Below are 18,112 nucleotides of genomic sequence, written 5' to 3' on the forward strand. Positions count from 1 at the left end.
TCTTACAAAATGTCAAGAGCTTCTTGTAATAAGAACCTCAAGACCGAATCTTACTTCGAAAGCAAGCCTCAAAAATGAAAATGTCAAACTAAGTTCTTAGTTTTTAAGATTTTGTGGATCACTTTTTTAAGTGAATTTTTCCTTTACATAATATTGCAGTTCTAGATCTACTTTACAATTTAATCCATAGAAACAAAAGTAAATGATTTGCATTTTGCTGATACATTACGAATAGGTAGTTAGTAGTAGTTAGTACCTTTAATTGGATATCGCTTAAGATAAAGTTTACAAGTATGAATGACATGCCAAGATAATTTGACATAAGTACATGATTGGATGTAAAAAAGTTAATGCAGGCTGCTATTGTAAAGTTTAACTTTTCTTTCAAAATGTCAATTACAAATTCAGTTCTATTCCCGACGTGTCGTGTAGCGAGATGATGCCGGTCGGGGCGTCTAGACCAGACAGCCTATAAAGTTGCTCAAGCATATTACTTTTATTTACGTGACTAGCAAAGCTCGCTTTGTTTAAAGAGGTCAAATAGTCTACGTCTCCCCAAATAAGATTTTTTATGTATCAAGCATAAAATTAATTACCTACCTACTTAATTGCTATCAGATAGTAGTTTTGTTTGTCATGTTTTTGATTATTCACTTTCTTCATATTGACTTCATTCAGCAGGTACCTACTTTATTGCTTAATTGGAATAAAGTATAGAGTTTACATTTAATGAAAAACCCAATGTAGGTCATTCGATTATATCAAAAGATTAGCTTTCCCCAGCAGGCATATACTCGTACCATGGGCTTAAATGCTACGCCGGAGTATGCACATTTATTCTCCCTTAGACAATTTTTCTACGTATTGACTATAGCTATAGACTCGAAGTTGTGTTTAAACATTTTGTTCATTGTGTTCGTGGGCTTTAAAGGTCTGTAACAGTTGTTGAAGTGTGCGTAAGTCTAGAATATCATGATAGCCTAGACATACAGACTAAGGGCGACGGAAGGGCAGACAGTTTGCACTCCGAACGACTTTCTTTATTCGCGCGGTTTTATTACATAAAAAGTTAACAATACCATAGGCTTTATTTTCGTTTTTTATATTTTATAAAAGGCAATCAAAAGTTATATGTTTTATATTGCAACTAAGTTTGAAATTCAAATCTTTAGGTGAATATATTTATTTTTTATTTAAAAGTAACTGTTCTAAGCTTTCTTGAGACCTTTATGATTCGCTCTATAAAAACAGGTACCAAAAACTGAAAATAGACGAAGACGTGGAATAATTATATAGCATCATATTGTTGCGGAATATTGTTGTCGACTTGTTGCGTGTTGTTTGTTGTATTGTGTTTCTTTCATTGTCTAGACAGTGTGACGTGCGATGATAACGTAATGTGGCGCTTTGAACGACTTTATCAATCTCAAACGGTTATCAGACTATTCAAATGAGGAGTTCATTATTTATTATGAGGGCAGTAACATCAAAAAGTAAGCAAACTACTTTTTTCATTCATTTTACATTGAGGGTGGTATGACTCTTCTTAGTCGACATACATCAACATTAGGTTAACACTAAGTCATTATTGATAATTTTATTAAATAAAAAAAAATCAAGATTATGTATGTAATCGAATTTTAGTCGCCCATAAACTCTTTCACTATTATAATTATGAAATATAGTTCAATCATCATCGTTCGTCGTTTCGATCACCCATCGATAAGCTAATATTGGAATCTGAACATTTATAAGGAACAAACCCAAAATACCTAAAATAACTGAACTGAAGACTCCAATTAATTCGAACATCTTGATATAATGTCAGTTAAACGAACGTTTAAAGATTAATTAGTTAATTAACGTGAATGAACCTATATAACTCTGAATATAATGTCGAACATCAATGTTTGAAAGCAGATTTAGTTGAGTTTACACCGGCTTGACCTGACCGACCTTCTGGCAAAGTTAACACTGTGTATACGTACCTACAGTGTTAATACAGAATCGAGCCTGTGTTAAACGTAGTCTAGACGCTATTAGTAACACATATTAGATGTACACACACTTCAGACACATCATAGACGTCTGCACACATTTTTCAGTGAGTGTCTACGTAATTTATTTATTGATTGTATTTATTAAACGCAGAGCAGGCAAATAATCACTATACTTTGGACTTGTGTTGCTAGCAAGCAATTTATGAAACTTAGCAAATTTTAACGTAGTTCATAAGTAATTCTAAAATTAAATCGGCCGAAAGAAAATCTTGTTCTATCTATTGATTGTTTCAGCCAACGGTTAAAACGGTTAACTTAAAAACACGCTTAATGGCTTAGTGGCTTTGATCAAAACTGAATGTGCAAAATAAACGTTTTGTTTTATAAGCGACATACTTCTGTATGCTAGTTTTATAGGAGCAAGATAAAAACAGTAACAAAATAATGCGGCTACCGAAAAAGAAATTATTATATTTAATAACGCAATAAAATTGCTAACGGAAGCAACTGTCTGTCGGTGCCGGGTCAGGCTTCGCGCAAGCCAGACGCTCTGTTCATTGTACTACTTATCTTACCTCCCGAGTTTACTGACATCGTCTGCCAACGACGGCTCATTTGGGAGAAAACTGAGAAAAAACCCTTTCACGAGCTTATCCGTGGCTCTTACATGAAAATGACACTACCAACATTCTAAAACTAGAAATAAAATAAGTCATAAAACTGGTATCCAGAATATAAAGACTAAAATGAACCAGACATCTAAAAGATAGGTATCTGTATAAAACCAAGCCTTAATAATTTTGCTGGGACCTTTTCTTATTTCTGTGGTTGAAAATCTAGGTTTGTGTGTGTGACCCAATTCCGCATACAGGCGCACCGAAGGGTCGTGAAAGGAAAGGGCCCGTGGCGTACCTATCTAACCTTTGCGCACGTCCGCCCCCGCGTCTAGACGCTAGTTCATACAAACATAGAGTCTATAGTTGCTGCACGCAACTTAATGATGTTTTCCAAACTTTCTTATGTTTTGTATTAAACTCATTTTATTCACTCTTACTCGTTTGAGATAAAAATCCTTTTGAACTTTAATTGTGCTGTATTAGGCTGTGAAAGATAAAATACCATTGTTGAAATATAATTATGAGTCACAGTATCATAATGTTAACATATTGCTCACAAATGTCTGCATTCGGTTTGTGGTGTCTAGGATCAGATGTTGTGACTACATGCAACGTTTTTATAGGGCTATAGGAACCTATAGTAGAGCTAATAAAAAAGTTAAGATGTCTGCCAAGTTAACGACAGTAAAGATGTTATGTAAAACAGTATATTGAGAAAGCATATTTTTAGTCTCTCTTACAAGGCAATTTGAGTGCAAGTTACTTACTTTTTGGGAGTACTAGAGGAAGGAATTTTGGTAAGGTATGTCAGAAGATCATTAATTTGACGACACTAGTTGTTTGATTGACAAGTAGTATTTAAAATTTATCAAAAAGGTTATTTTTATCACCAAAACTGTAACTCTACAAAATGGTTTACTTCTTTTATTAGTTATAATGCGCATGAATGTCTAGTAGATAACTAAGTTTGGTTAGGTCTGAAGTATAAAGTGCGCGGTAACATCGGAGCCTGAACAAAGGGGTGCGTTAGCGGCGCTGGCAGGCGTGGGAGCGGGCGCGGGCGGGGCGTAGGCAGTCTAGACGCTGGCCGCGTCGCCCGCGCCCTCTCATCGCGACACTAATTAATATTACCGTCCGACTGCTCCACAAGTGTATACTCTACTCGCAGTACGCACTAATTGCCCTTAAGCCTTCGATTAACTTAAACGATGTGAAGTTTGTAAGTGATCAGGAATGGAATAGTTTAATGAGCTATTCTGGGAAGGTTTGAATAGTGTGCTTGACGTGCATTATGTGGATCGTCATACATTACTCCCCTAGGTTAGGCCAAGCACCCCACGCTTAGTTTGACGTTCTAATCCCTATGAATAGGGGTACGATTATAGCATTCATAGAGGATATTTCAGACGTAGAAATTAGTCAGCGGTCGTCAATAAATCTTAGTAATCCAATACTTCAAACTTATAATATTCTGCAATAGTAGATTTAAAGTCTAGCTTAATTTTGGTATCCGGATATCCGGGATTGGACTGCCGTAGGTAATCCAAATTTAACATAGAACTATATCAGCTTCCCTTTAAGGTTGCATGACGAACGGATATCTTACCAATTAAATTAAACAAGCTTGCTCATCTAGCTGTCGATTCTCGTGTATTTCAAAATACGTGATTATTATCTTTCCTGCGATTGAAACGTAGTTGCCTATGAATGTCAAAAGTACGAATAGGTACGTAGTTTGTTGAATCCAGTGTCTGACATGTAGCCGGCTAGACACTAGACGCTAGACGGTCCAGAATGCATTTAGTCGTAAAAGGCAACACAGAGAGGCCTTCGCCTCACCTCCAGACGCTCGGCACGCTTCGTCTGTTGTCCTCCGCCACTTCGCTGCTCACTCACCGTCTAGACTAGACAAACAGCTATCGCCGCAGACTTGACGTCATTTAATCTGAAGCTAAAAATATAGAGATTCAATGACGGAACACAGGTAGCGCACATCAATCACATTTAGAGCTTTTGGCCGGCGGTGCATTAGAATTACATAAAGTATATTTTATTGCTCTGCACCCAAACAGAAATAAATGTCACATGAATAAACCGCAAAGCTCGGAAACAATGCCAGCGCAATATTTAGATATTCGAAGTCCCAGCAATAGGCTAATGATTTATAAATGCAAAAAGATAATTAAGTTTTAGCTGCATCTGCTACGAAATGGCTTCTGTTCTATAACTGTTTGGAATATAAACAGTTATAGTGCAGACACAAATGTGAAAAACATTAAGATCGAGTATCATTACTGTTGTTAGAATTTTATATCTAGACCATCAGTTTTAATAGGTACGGACACAAACTTGTTTCAGCAATACATCCATTATCAGTCGAGGTTGAGTGCAAATATACAAGTAATGCGCAAACTGTAGTAGACGACAGACATAAATAAAATAGTTGTGTAAAAGTAAACTACATAAATTAAACACGATGCATGCACTTCAGTACTTCTACTGCATGTGTGTTTGTTTGTACTTCAGGACTCTTATGACTGCGACCTTCATAAATATGCAGCTAAAAAAGTTTTCAATATATCTATCTAATCTAGTCTTTAAAATAATTTCAAAAAATATTTTTAATTCCAGCTCTACATTTAACGAACTCGCCCAAATACGCTACAATAAACTCGAAGCAATACAAGGCCTATTGAGCCGTTTTATTTTCGAGTCTGGTATGAAAGGTCACATACCTTAATAATACGCGTAACTTGAACAAGTGCACAGTGCATTACGTCTCCGTTCACCTCCAGACGGAGTCCTTTCAGCACGCGCCGTGCGCCGCGCGCTAGCGAGCGCACTTTGTCTAGTCTAGACGAATTGCATTATGTAAATTTATATTCCAAGACGCCTATTTTGAAGACTTCAAGCTTATGCTTTATTACACAATTTCTTTGATAGATATTTGATTTTGTGAATAGTTTTATTGCATATATTTTACGAATTGTGTTTGATTTTACATGTGATAAACTTACATGATTTTGAAATTTGAAACGCCGTAAACTTAGAAAACAGATTGAAGAATAGAGAATAGTTAAAAAGGTTTTTATTTTTACAATTGACGAATAAACTTTAAACTTTACTGTCTAGAGCTGAAAAAGAGGGCGTAGTCCCGTCCAGCAAGTATTCCTAGCAGACTAGTAGCAAATGATCATGTATGAGATCTTCCAACAAATATATTCGTAATTATTCCATTGACAGCGGCATGAACGTACCAGACAGTTAAACATTTTCTAATATTAATTTATAGTCATGATTATTACATTTATGTGTGACCTTTGAAAAATGTCAAAGGAGAACTGATATTTTTCTACTGCGATTTTGTACACAGTCAGAGTTTATTTGTGGGTTAACTCATGGGTATATTAAGCTAAATGTTTAATAGCTATTAAGTATATGAAAGCAATATGTATTGAGCTGTTTTTGAAGATACAACGACACTATAAATTTGTAATTTGTCATCTTCAGATGGTCAGGTACAATAACAACCATTATCATATCATACACCTAAGACAATATTACTCCGCATAAGGCGGCTAATAGATAATCAATTATATTCCGCAACGTTACAAAGTTTACAATATTGTCTTAGTACTGACCTTATAGAGTTTTTTTCGTACGATTGGTTAAACCTATGCACTGCATGGAAAGAAGAGTGGCCTAAGACACCACGCCAAATCCACTGTGCGCGAAGTATCACGGGTTCGACACCCGCGTAGGACAACCGTTTGCAAGCTCAAAACAAGACAACAGCAACAACAAGAGCAACGATGATATACTTTTGATTTTAAGGGACGAAACATATTTTAACTATTTTTAACCGATTCTATATATATAAGTAAAACAAGAATGTAGCAGGTAGGAATTACGACTGTTTCAATATGGCGTAGGTAAATTAAATATTGGAATTTAAATGACGCACACGTGTAAATAATTATTTAGTAGGTACCTTGCAGTGAACTCGTAGCAGGTGAATCATCATATCGTTGGATAGTATGAATTTAATTTGTAATTTACTTTCGTCTTATTTAACTATCGGTTTTTCTTTGAACATGCGTCATGTCTATAGAATGCTTTTAAACTGAAGGTGTATATAAACAAGAATTTGGGTATGCACCCAAGTCATAAGACCAATGGTAAGACTTTACAATATTTTGATAGTAAATTATCATCAAATTGCATGCGAAGGAGATTATGCATATTGAATATTCATTTACAAGAAACTACGCCATGTTGCTCTGTTTTCTCAATACTACTGGCTCACGGTGACCAATTCCAATACCATTTGTAGGTATAGATTTTTAGACTGAGGAAGCGCGATATACCGGTTTGACATTAAATCGAAATATGAAATCGAATGTATTGAACCACTGAAAAACGAAACAATCTGTATTCGCAAAACAATTTCAATATTCTTTAGAAAAAAATAGTTCGTTCGGAGCTCATGAGTAAGGGCCTATTTAAAGCGCACAGCTTTGCTAATTTCATCCTAAGCATATTTGAAAGTCATTGTTTATGAGGTGAGCATTAAGTTGTGCATAGCGGGGACCCTGAGCGGCCTGAGCCAGGTTGAGTGAGGGAGCAGGGAGCGCGACCCCACGCGTCGTGCTCGGCGGCGGCGTCCTATTTTCTACCGCGTACCGCGTACCGCGTGGCATATTGTCGCAATCGCGCACAGACGTCGCCGCGCCAACCGTTAGTTACGACCGCTCCACTTTAAACCTCATCCATTTTAATTTAACAAAAGTGCCGGCCGATAGCGCGGAGGAAGGACTCATATCCGTCGACCGCCGCCGCTGCTGTCGCCGGTTCACAACACACTACTGACTCATGATTCTCAAAATCATGGAGCTATTTCCTCTTAACCCAAATCTGCCTCTTAATGTTCACTAAACATCCACCATCTATCCATACTATATCTACCCATCTAGTAATGCTTTGTTGACTAGTCGAATTCAATTCTAGCTAATGATATATTGGCCCATAAAGGGTCTGCACCATGCTATGGACTAGGCGGTATTAATATTGTCATTGTGATTTTGAAAATAATAAATAATTAAAAAAATCCGTATCCCTTTTCAAACATATTCCACGTTAATATAGAAATATTGCAATTGCAAACACTTGAAAACATATTTTCATTGCTTTGTAATAAAAAGTGTAGACGTAATGAATACTAACACAATAGAGACATCAACGATAAATTAATCTGTTATTGGATGCATGGTTACATAACGATCGACGTCGCGCGCCGGGCGGCGGCAGCGGCGGCGGCCGGCATAAACGATTACGCCGTGTCCCCTTACACAAGGTAGCCTGTGACGTCACTTAATAGCATTTCGTCTGCGACGTCGGACAGTCTGCCAGAGCCAAGTTGTGCACGCTCGGCACAGCATAGCTTTCGATACCCTGAACGATGTCGATCATGATGCCTTTTCACACTTACAGAGAGACGTACAAGTAAGAGAGAGAAATGACAATCGAATTTGATACCGCTGAATATTTCGATAACGATGAATGAGAATATGCCAGAGAGTCGCCGCGCGCCGCCGTCGCGACGCCGACTGCGACTACATGACTCGCGCCCGCCCTACGTTGTGTTCACGATTCGTGTACAATTCAACGTGACGTTTACCTCATTACTGCGAACATGTCAGAGAAACAATGTAGTCGTTGATTACTTATAATGTTAAAACCTTCGTATGCGTAACGAATTGAATTAATTAATTTAATAATATACTTACGTACGTCGTGTTTGGTATTTATTTCAACAAGTAAATGCGCATTAGATGTTACCTATTTATAAGTCTTGGTATTCCTTAATAAATTCAGCAGTGGCGCGATTATTATTAACTAATAATCTAAGCAAAACGCATTTATAAATATTCTATTACGCTTCCTAACAAGAAACAATGACAGAACTTTTTGTTTGTCATTAATTACAAATTACTTCGGCGTATGAATAGAAATGACGCTAGTGGCAGCAATATCCTGAAAGTATTGGACAATGTGATATCATCGGCAGTTAACGGTGTAATTAACTGTTATTTTATTTTATTCTTCAATGTCTTCTTGATAGAATATATCTGAGACAGCTTTGTCACAGTTTTATTTCAATGAGCTACTGTCTCTAGACCGCAAAAGCAAACGTCAAAAAACTATAAAACTTTTAGTTGATAATTATTTTTCTTCTTTCATTTGCTGTGATTCAGTGTGTGAGACTGTAAAGATCTTACAGTGTATTCTACGTCTTCGTAATCTTTGCTTTAACATGATTAAGTTAGAAACGAGGTATTAATTTTAATCAAAGATGCTCTTTTTTATGTAATAGTGGAAATCACAGCATTCAAAAGAGCGCTCTACCTAAAACAAGTGAAGATTAAAAACAAAATTATTTTTTTAAAGACTGACAAAATTATAAGATTTCTATTATGAGTAGGTAACTTGCAATTAGTAAATTTTCACATTTGAAAAGTATTTATAAAATATGGACTAACGTTTAAAAAAAGATAAATAGTTAAATTAACCTCTACCAACTTTTAATCGGTCACCTCTAACGGCAAATAAAACGGCCTGTCGTAATGTAAAGTCAATCTACGTACTTATATACGATGCATAAAAGGAATCTGAAAACACCTGTTTTATGAATAAAAACGTTGCTCCACCATGAAATAATTTATAGACGAACATGCCCTTCATAAAATTAATAGAGATTATATATTAAAAAATGTTTGTAATCGTTAATTAGGTAGCTCCTCTAGTGGTAAATTTGAAATTACGATAAATATTGATATTTTATAAAAATATTTTTTTAGTGTACACTAAAGTAACGTTGTTGGTTGTGCAGGGTGCAGGTGCGTCACATCACAGGGCTCGGTGTAGGTATCATTAGGGTGTGCGTGCGATGGGGGTCGGCCTTAACCTTGAACGCCACCGTCTGACCCCCGCCGGCGTCATCGCGACCCACCCCCTCCCCGCCCTGCCGCCACCCCGCGCTACCCCCGCGCCCCTTCCTTTCTCGTCTCGACACTCGATAAATGAAGCTGAAAGTCGTGTTAAGTACACGCAATAACGTCTACTCATACTGTATTGATTAGAAAAGCTAAATTATGTTACGTGTATTATACAATCTTTTAGACGATGATACTACTAGATGTCTAGTCTACCATGTATTGATAGGACTATTTGTTCGTCTTCGTAAAGTAAGAAAAGTTTCATGTTTGATGTTAGATATATGTATATCACTTCAATCAATTCTAAACTCTTACAGTTTCAGTTTATTTGATCAAAAGTTTGTATTAACTATCATTCCTTTGATATTTGTTTAGATAAAACTTAGCTACAATTGCTTAATATTCACTCCATGAACCTTACCTAATTACAAGTAGTACAACAATTTAGCGTGAAGAACTTGCATGTTATGTTTACTGTCTGCGTTTCGATGTCTTAAGGCGGCCCAGACGAGGAAATATTTACGTACTTGCAAGTTTATTTAGTCTACAAGCCGATTCTCACAGACGTTCATTGAAACAGAACCACTGAATGTGATGTTTAAATCTCATTGTAACAGTTATTGCTTCATCGAAGTCCATTGTGTGGTGCACTCTTTTAGAATATTGGATTGTTGAAATTGACAAAGCTGTTAACATATCAGAACAATTAGGTACAGTGTGACACGTATTATACGAAGGATATCTGCATGTTGAATTCCAACAATATGACGACATATTATAATTGTTACATGAGGTTATGTTACGGTCGTGCTTGCTGAAGGTTGGCCGGAGGTGAAATCTACGTAGGTTTTTGGCCGCAATTATTTATTTGTTTCAATAATTTAGACTAGATTTTTTTTTAATGTTCATTAATTTTTTCCCTAAATATACAGTAAACTTCAGGTTACAGATTTTTCATAATCACTCACAGTACATTACGTAACAGTCACTGTCAAATTCATTGATGTCTAATGCAAATTGCTAGTCGAGCTGACCGTGTGTCCTCTAGACAGCAGACGGTATGGCGACCATGCAAGGTCGGCTGCACCTGACACACTACCACACAACATAATGCCGCCATATTGCATTCACATTTGGCTTACAAACCTTCATATATAGCTCATTGGATATTTCATATTACACATGGAGTCATTTCTTACTTCACATCAATTTATATTCCAACCATACTTCAATTGTTTCGCGTTTTCTATTCAGCTCTACCGAGACGTATTATGAACTCTTAAATTGTTATGTTTATGTCGGTAGTATTTCTATCGAAAACTATCATTTTGTGTTTTCAAATTTTTGTCTTCATATATGAAAATACCTGATTCATTCAAAGTACCTACCTATGACATCTAGTAAACATTGTTTGAAAGGTCAATTTTAAATGATTTCGCCGACTTGTTTTTAGTAACTTCGATTTAGATAGGTTCGTCTAACAAGTCAGTAGAGTACAATCTGTAATCGATATTACCAATCAATTTGCCTTAGTCAGTAAATTGAACTTCAACCTACGCTTAACAGTAGACAGACGAATTGGTTTGCGTCTCTATACATTGATATGTCTACGGAGAGACGAGACGGGAGGACACGATAAATTATTGTTTACTATTTAACGTTACACTAAAACTTTAGTGTACGTTTGGTAAGGTTTGACAACATTTCAACTTATTTTTTTATTTAGTCCGTGTACAACATCATCTATAGAGATGCGACAATGTTGGGACACATATTAAAAAATAAATAACAGCAAAAATAAATTACATAGTTAAATTACCAATCAACAGGAAAATAAAAATTGCACTTAATACTAATAACATTACTTTCTATATTATATTTATACTGTTGCATTTGTTATATTATGTATATAGGTATATACATTCTGATGTATTTTATAGCCCCATTTTACCACATATTCATAGAATTACGTGTGAAATCGGCGGTTACTGGATATTAATGTAAGTGTTTATTTTCCATAAACTAGAACTACTGTAAAATAAAAATAAGTAAGTAACATTTATGTGAAAGTATGTAGGCATTGCTAGAATTCTTTTAGTTTTAGTACCTATCCACAAAGTGTATATAAAGGATTTTCCGATATAGATATAGTTAATGTTGATTGCTAGTGCTGTATCTTTTAAATATGTTGACTATAAGCATTATTATCACCCTTTTAATTTCACAAATAGCCGATTCTTCGGTGATTTACGACTGTGATGATGGTTATAGCTCTGACTATTCATCAGAGTCTGTATCCAGTGAAGAATCAACGAGTTCAGGTATCTGTTTTATTTATTCGTGATTACGTATATTTCGTTAAGTTTTATCACTAATTTTATTTACTAATGGGCTGTCTGGCTTATTTTATTTATTAAAATAATATTTTCCTTGTGACTCTCTGACAGACACTGCTGAATGCGAATCAAGCGAGGAATTTAGCCATCCAGGTACAGACCAATTTCTATTTATCATATTTATATAATTCTATACTTATAATCGGTTTTATATCAGGCATATTTTATGAATTTTGTTTCATTTTAGCGGAAAAAATATACAGAGAAGCATGTTCAGATCCAGACAAAAGTTTAGTAAGTGATAATGATATAAGATATACGATTGAACACTTCGCATCCAAATTAGAACTTGAAGAGAACATAGAAAACTACCACTTGCCAGAAGCGGAGGAAGCTAGGGACCACTACATGAAGGAACTGCAAGATTTTTATCAACATTTAGTCGATCGCCCCGTCCATCTGTTACACATCGTGGATGGTATAGCTAACACTCGGTACAATCTTGAACCCAAAGTGAATGACGTGGTGGTCGAAATCCGAGAGTCTGATATACTTCTACAGAAATACAGCGATTATTCAGAACACGCTGACGAATTGTTCAAGAAATTAGAAAAATTAAAAAGGATTTGTCAAATTAACTGTGACAATGAAGATATAGATCCAAGTAAGGATATTCTTTCATGACCTATTTCTTTTAGCCTTCAGGGAATAATTTGTGTATTTGTACAATTATCCAGGCCGTGATACCGATCGGTTTTCTTTTCTTCTATTTATTTGAGTTAGCAGAGACAAATTGCAATAACCTTTAAACCGAAATTTAACGTAAATAAATACCAAACTATGTCATAGTCAACATGGAACACCGTTAAGTTATTAACATTGAGTACTATAATGATTTCAGGATTTGGGAAGGATGACTTTGTGTACCTTACTTATTCCGAAGATTTCCAAAAAAAGAACTTTTCTTGTATAAGACTGAAAGACCTCCATGAATATGTAAATAAAAAATTAAATGAGTTTGGAAATAACTTTAACAATGAATTACATGCGAACATCGAAGGAAAAATTGAGATTTATGACAGAAAATTAGAAGAAATAAAAAATAACATAAAAGACGCAGCCGTAAAACAGTTTGGTATGACCATGTACGATGTTTTGAGTTTACAAGATGACTATTATCATTTTGAAAAAGAATTGGAAGCTATTAATATTTCTGAAATGTTGACTTCATTAGAAGAAAACACGGCACAAATTAAATTAATGTTAATTTCCCTGAAAAAAGGCATGGAAATATATCGCAATTACTGTTTGAATTGTAATAGTAGGCAACGAAAACGACGAGGTAAGTTTAAGTTTGAAGTCATCATATGTAGGTACTGCGTTTGAAATACATTGCCTTCACATAAATAATTTCGCTTACAGATATACACGATGACACTGAATTACGGTATGATTACAACTACGATGAAAGGCACGAAAACTCTGAAGAATCGAATATTATAGATGTTTTAATTAAAGAAAAGATAGATGACATGTTAGAGAAATTTAAAGATGCATTTGATAATATTTTTGAAGAATTAGACGCAGCTTATGATAATCCTGACATTATAGAGAATTATTTAAGTAGCCTTGAACCGGTACAGCGAGGCATCGAAAATCGTATTGAAGAAGAAATAAGACTTATACACCAACTAGCGTCAAGAATTATGGAATCTGACATATACAGAGTTCATAAGTTATTAAAAGAATCAAAACAGCTTTTGAAGAAACTAGAATCTGCTCAATATTTTATAAATAACTTATACTTACCTTATTGAAAACCTACACAAGACGTCTTCTTGCAAAATGTTGTCTTTGTTAAATAACTATTTAAATCTTTCAGCTGAGTTTTAAAATAAACCTTTACCAATATCTATTTTTACTTTTAGATTATTTAGTCGACCTTATACCGTGTACACCATGTACTTTAAACAAGTGGGCATACAAAGAACTTTATATTTAACTTTTTCAAAATAAGAATTCTTGTCAATGCATTCATAATGAAGGGTTACCGACCGCCGCAGATAGCCGATTACTGATTCAGCTTCTCAATAAATCTGAATAGGCATTGTGCGCAGACGCATACAAAAGTGTTGTACTTGTTGTAAATTAAATTTGTGAAGCGAGGGTTCAAGGAGGCGTTGACATCAATTTGCAGAACGTGTTATGATTGCCCCACGACGTGTGCCGAGCAGCGCACGTGCGCCCGCTCAAATAACCCCATATACCTTATTTCACTTACTATATTAGCGGTACAGTATAGTGTTTATTCTCTTGATATACCATTAGCTTCTTCCGAATAGTTTAAACATTGGTTTACAGTGGAGGCTGCAGTTTTCAGTATTTTCTAGAAATTCTCGTTGGGTCATGGTGTTTATATGATGAAGAGTCATTGTTTTTACTAGATACTGTTTGACGAAAAAAGCTTTTAAAATGACAGACCATTTGTGTCAATGTAGGTACACATTCAATTTATTAAGTACGATGGTCTCTAATAAACATTTCTTAAAAATAGATCGTTATTAAAAAATAATATGCATTTTAAGTTTAAAGTAAAGCTACCCACATCTGCTGCATCAATTATTATGTCTGTCAGACTGTCTGGTTGTTATAACCCTTTGTAATAACTAACAAGGGCGCAGGTACGCTTCTTTGATCCACACCTGCAATTGCTTGCTCATTATAATATTATGAGTAACTTTTATTCTGGTACTATTTGTCCTTTTAAATACGCAATGTTTTAATAAATAAGTTTAAATCACATTCAATGCAAATTAACAATGAACATGAATATGAGTATGCGATAGTCATACAACGCTTTTCTACCTTGATTTTTCATATTAATGAACTTAAAGTTTGATATACACTTGGCATTAAATAACGCATTCGAAAAATAATATTAATTATAAATCAGGCGCTACCTGGGCTACGCTGTTACAACAAACACTTTATAAATTACTTCTGCTTAGTTATTCTCAAAAGGCAGGTAGCGCTTGATAATATTATTACTGTCAAGCATAAAAGGATATGATATGAAAAAAGGAAACCTAGGGCTTTCCCGTCCGGGCTGGACGTGTAAGTCAAAAACGTTATTAAAATGCAGCATCACGAGGCGACCGTACCGGAGCAGGGGCGAGGGGGCGGGGTCGGCGGAGGGGGGGGGGTAATGCATGGCCACTAACGAGGAAAACTAGTAGGCTAGTACGGTATCTCGTTAAATATTCTTATCTTTGTACGTGACGGAATGAAGGTAAAATAAATGGGGAAAGTAAGCTGCGTTATTGTTGCAATGCGTACGGTCAAGAATTTGTTAAATACATTACTTATTTTTGCAACCGACGCATAATAGAGAATTAACGATCTAAGTTGTGTCAACTCAAAAAGACCAAATGGAACCCGCTATTGAACCCGCGACACATCACGGTGGATTTGACGTGGTATGGTAACCTATGGTTTTCTGATAGCTAACTGATTATATAATGTATGTGCAGTCAGCTATAAGCACTAACATGGTTTTCTGATAGGTAATTTTCAAAATCAATCAATACTTTGATAATAAAAAGCTGTTCATTGTAAGTAAGTTTCGGAGTGGTTTCTCTGTGCTCCCCTGCGTGGGTAGCCGCAGGCGGCATGCGGCGGCAGGGTGCATGCACCGTGCGTCCGCAAGGGCACAGGGGCGCTGCAAGCGATGCGCCCTCGGCCGCCCGACCTCCGCTCCGCCCGCCACACGGGGCCCGGCGCCCCTCACTGCAACACGATGCTCCCACAGACAACAGCGTTGGGTTTAACCATCAATTTCCACGCGTATAATTAAAAGGCGAAGTAATAAAAATGTATTCGAAATGATCTTAGAATGCCCAAAACTTAGTCAATTGAGATTCGGACCTACGAAACTGAGGGTTTCATACAAATGTAAAAAATAAGTTGTTCTGATTTGTATCGTTATAAGTGCTCTCTCGTTCATGACGTTTTGATTTAATTGCCGTCGTCAAAATATGAAGTAAAACCATAATTTCAATTGTATAGGTACCTCAATAAGTTCCTGAAAGTGTGAGATGACAGAGATGGAGAGAGAACAAAGTGGTCCTAGGTATCATTAGACTGCTTTTTTCGTTTCGAGGTACAAACCACAACAAACAATTCATTACATTAAAATCATACTATTTCTCTATGTAGGTACAATCGAAATATGTATTTACATATTGAAATATATAATTAAAAAAATAGCAGACCAATGATTTAAACTAAAGAATTAAGTTAAATAATATTACTATCTATTACTTATTAATTATTTACAAAAAAAATCCTCAGTTGAATGAACCAAGTTAGGAGTTAAACAAAGTACTTAATGATGAGTCGTGTTTGACGATGTCACTGCAAGGACAGCGGTCGTCGCTCGTCTCTTGTTGTGGTGAGCCGTCATGCCCGTCATGCGACTGCGACCGCTTTGCACTCAATAACATTGACTACTTTTTGCTACCAAATTACGTCTGACATTCAATTTTAATTACATTTATCGACCTCTCCGCCAGCCTCATTCTAGATGCGCCGATGATTGTCCTGAACGTTGGTAAGCCCGTCATAATTGCAATAATTTACCACTTTTTGCTTGCCATTTGTCGCTACTATGTGTTTTTAATGCTGTAAGTTAATGTGAGCATCGTATTTTAAAATTGTAATAAAACCGACTGCATATCGCAAGCCATTAAGTTAACTGCATTCGTTGCAAAGATTTTTGTAAAAACATTCCAACTGTTGGAGATTATTTTACTCGACGACACTTTAAAAAAGTCAGTTTCTTTGTTTTACCATAACTTCATGACTGAATGACTAGACCGAAACCTATAACCGAACCTGAAATTTTCGACAGCATTATTCAGTACTTTTTTGGGCGTCCTTTACCTGCGAATAGTTGTTACAAAATTGTCACTAAAAAGCAACAATCATACAAAATAAACATTTAACCTTTATATGTCATTTAAAAAACAAGCCATAAAACATAAAAGAAACATTAAATAAAAAGAATAACTGCATTTTTAGTAAAATGCGATAGTGACAGTGCAGGTGGGTGAGTGAGTGCTGGCGGGGCGTCCGGGCGCGCTGGCAGCACGAGTACCGGTGCACGGTGCAGCGACAAGGTTTGTGTTTTAGCGCGCATCCGGCAGCGCGCGTCGATTTTCACGCGGCACTGCCCAAACAGGACTTCCATCTTACCGCTCCTTCGACACACTTCCTCCTCCATTGTTCATTTTAAAGTAACGACGGTATTTTTTCGTTAATTAAGCAAGTACCTACTCTACATTACATTTCTACGCTGACAATTCAAAGTTGGTAATACTTCGATAACTTCGATGATATTATAAGCTAGTGTGTCGTGTAAAACACACATTGAAATTCCTTTATCAACTTAAGTTTACGTAGGTACTTATGACAATTAAAACACTTTCTAAGTCCAAAAACAAGTTCGCTACATTTCAAACTTCTGAAGCAAAATTCATTATAAAATGTAAAGGCACTGAATTGTAAATAAATAATGTGTCAGAATGCGACTGCAGTGTGTCCGTGATCGACACTCAATTAATCCATGTCCGTAAATCAGTGGCAGTTACCTTACGTCAGAAGCAGTTAATGCATCTGTCACCGACCGCTATTCGTACATGACAAATGTCCAAACCAAATGGCTATCAATGTGTACCTGCTGTTATTAATTGCATTTCCTTTAAATCAGATAGCAACCCTGTTAGAAGGATTCTGTAGCAATATCTTTGTGCTTCATATTTGTTTTCTTTTATTAGCATACAATTTATGTCTCTCTAAAATAGACAAAAAAGGACGTAATGCACTAATGAATAAGTTTGAAGCTGAAAAACGTATGAGCGTAACATAATAACATAATCCTCGAGGATTGTGTGACGAAATTTTTGTTGTAAAGTTAAGGTATATGATGTTGAAGTGGATTGAACTGTCCCATACATTGCAATATTGCTTAATTCATTTGGCAATAAATTCAGTGTACAAAATAATGTGTCCTGAGACTCAAACACGTAATTTATTCACCGTCAAATATTTTATACGTCGTCCATACGAACGTGCAACGATAAATTGAGACTTTTTATTACCAAACA

At 35.9% G+C, this 18,112-nt stretch overlaps 1 protein-coding gene across 1 annotated transcript; it reads left to right on the forward strand.

Moving 5' to 3' along the window:
- The first annotated feature begins 11,573 nt into the window (after positions 1-11,573).
- On the forward strand, positions 11,574-14,373 carry LOC113501539. The gene is made up of 5 exons (XM_026882722.1): positions 11,574-11,933; positions 12,060-12,101; positions 12,196-12,612; positions 12,850-13,290; positions 13,371-14,373. Exons 1-5 carry the CDS (start codon positions 11,798-11,800, stop codon positions 13,763-13,765), a joined length of 1,431 nt encoding a protein of 476 aa, XP_026738523.1. The 5' UTR covers positions 11,574-11,797; the 3' UTR covers positions 13,766-14,373.
- Positions 14,374-18,112: the final 3,739 nt, after the last annotated feature.

The sequence above is a fragment of the Trichoplusia ni genome, chromosome 15, assembly GCF_003590095.1.
Source record: "Trichoplusia ni isolate ovarian cell line Hi5 chromosome 15, tn1, whole genome shotgun sequence".
Lineage (NCBI taxonomy): Eukaryota > Metazoa > Arthropoda > Insecta > Lepidoptera > Noctuidae > Trichoplusia > Trichoplusia ni.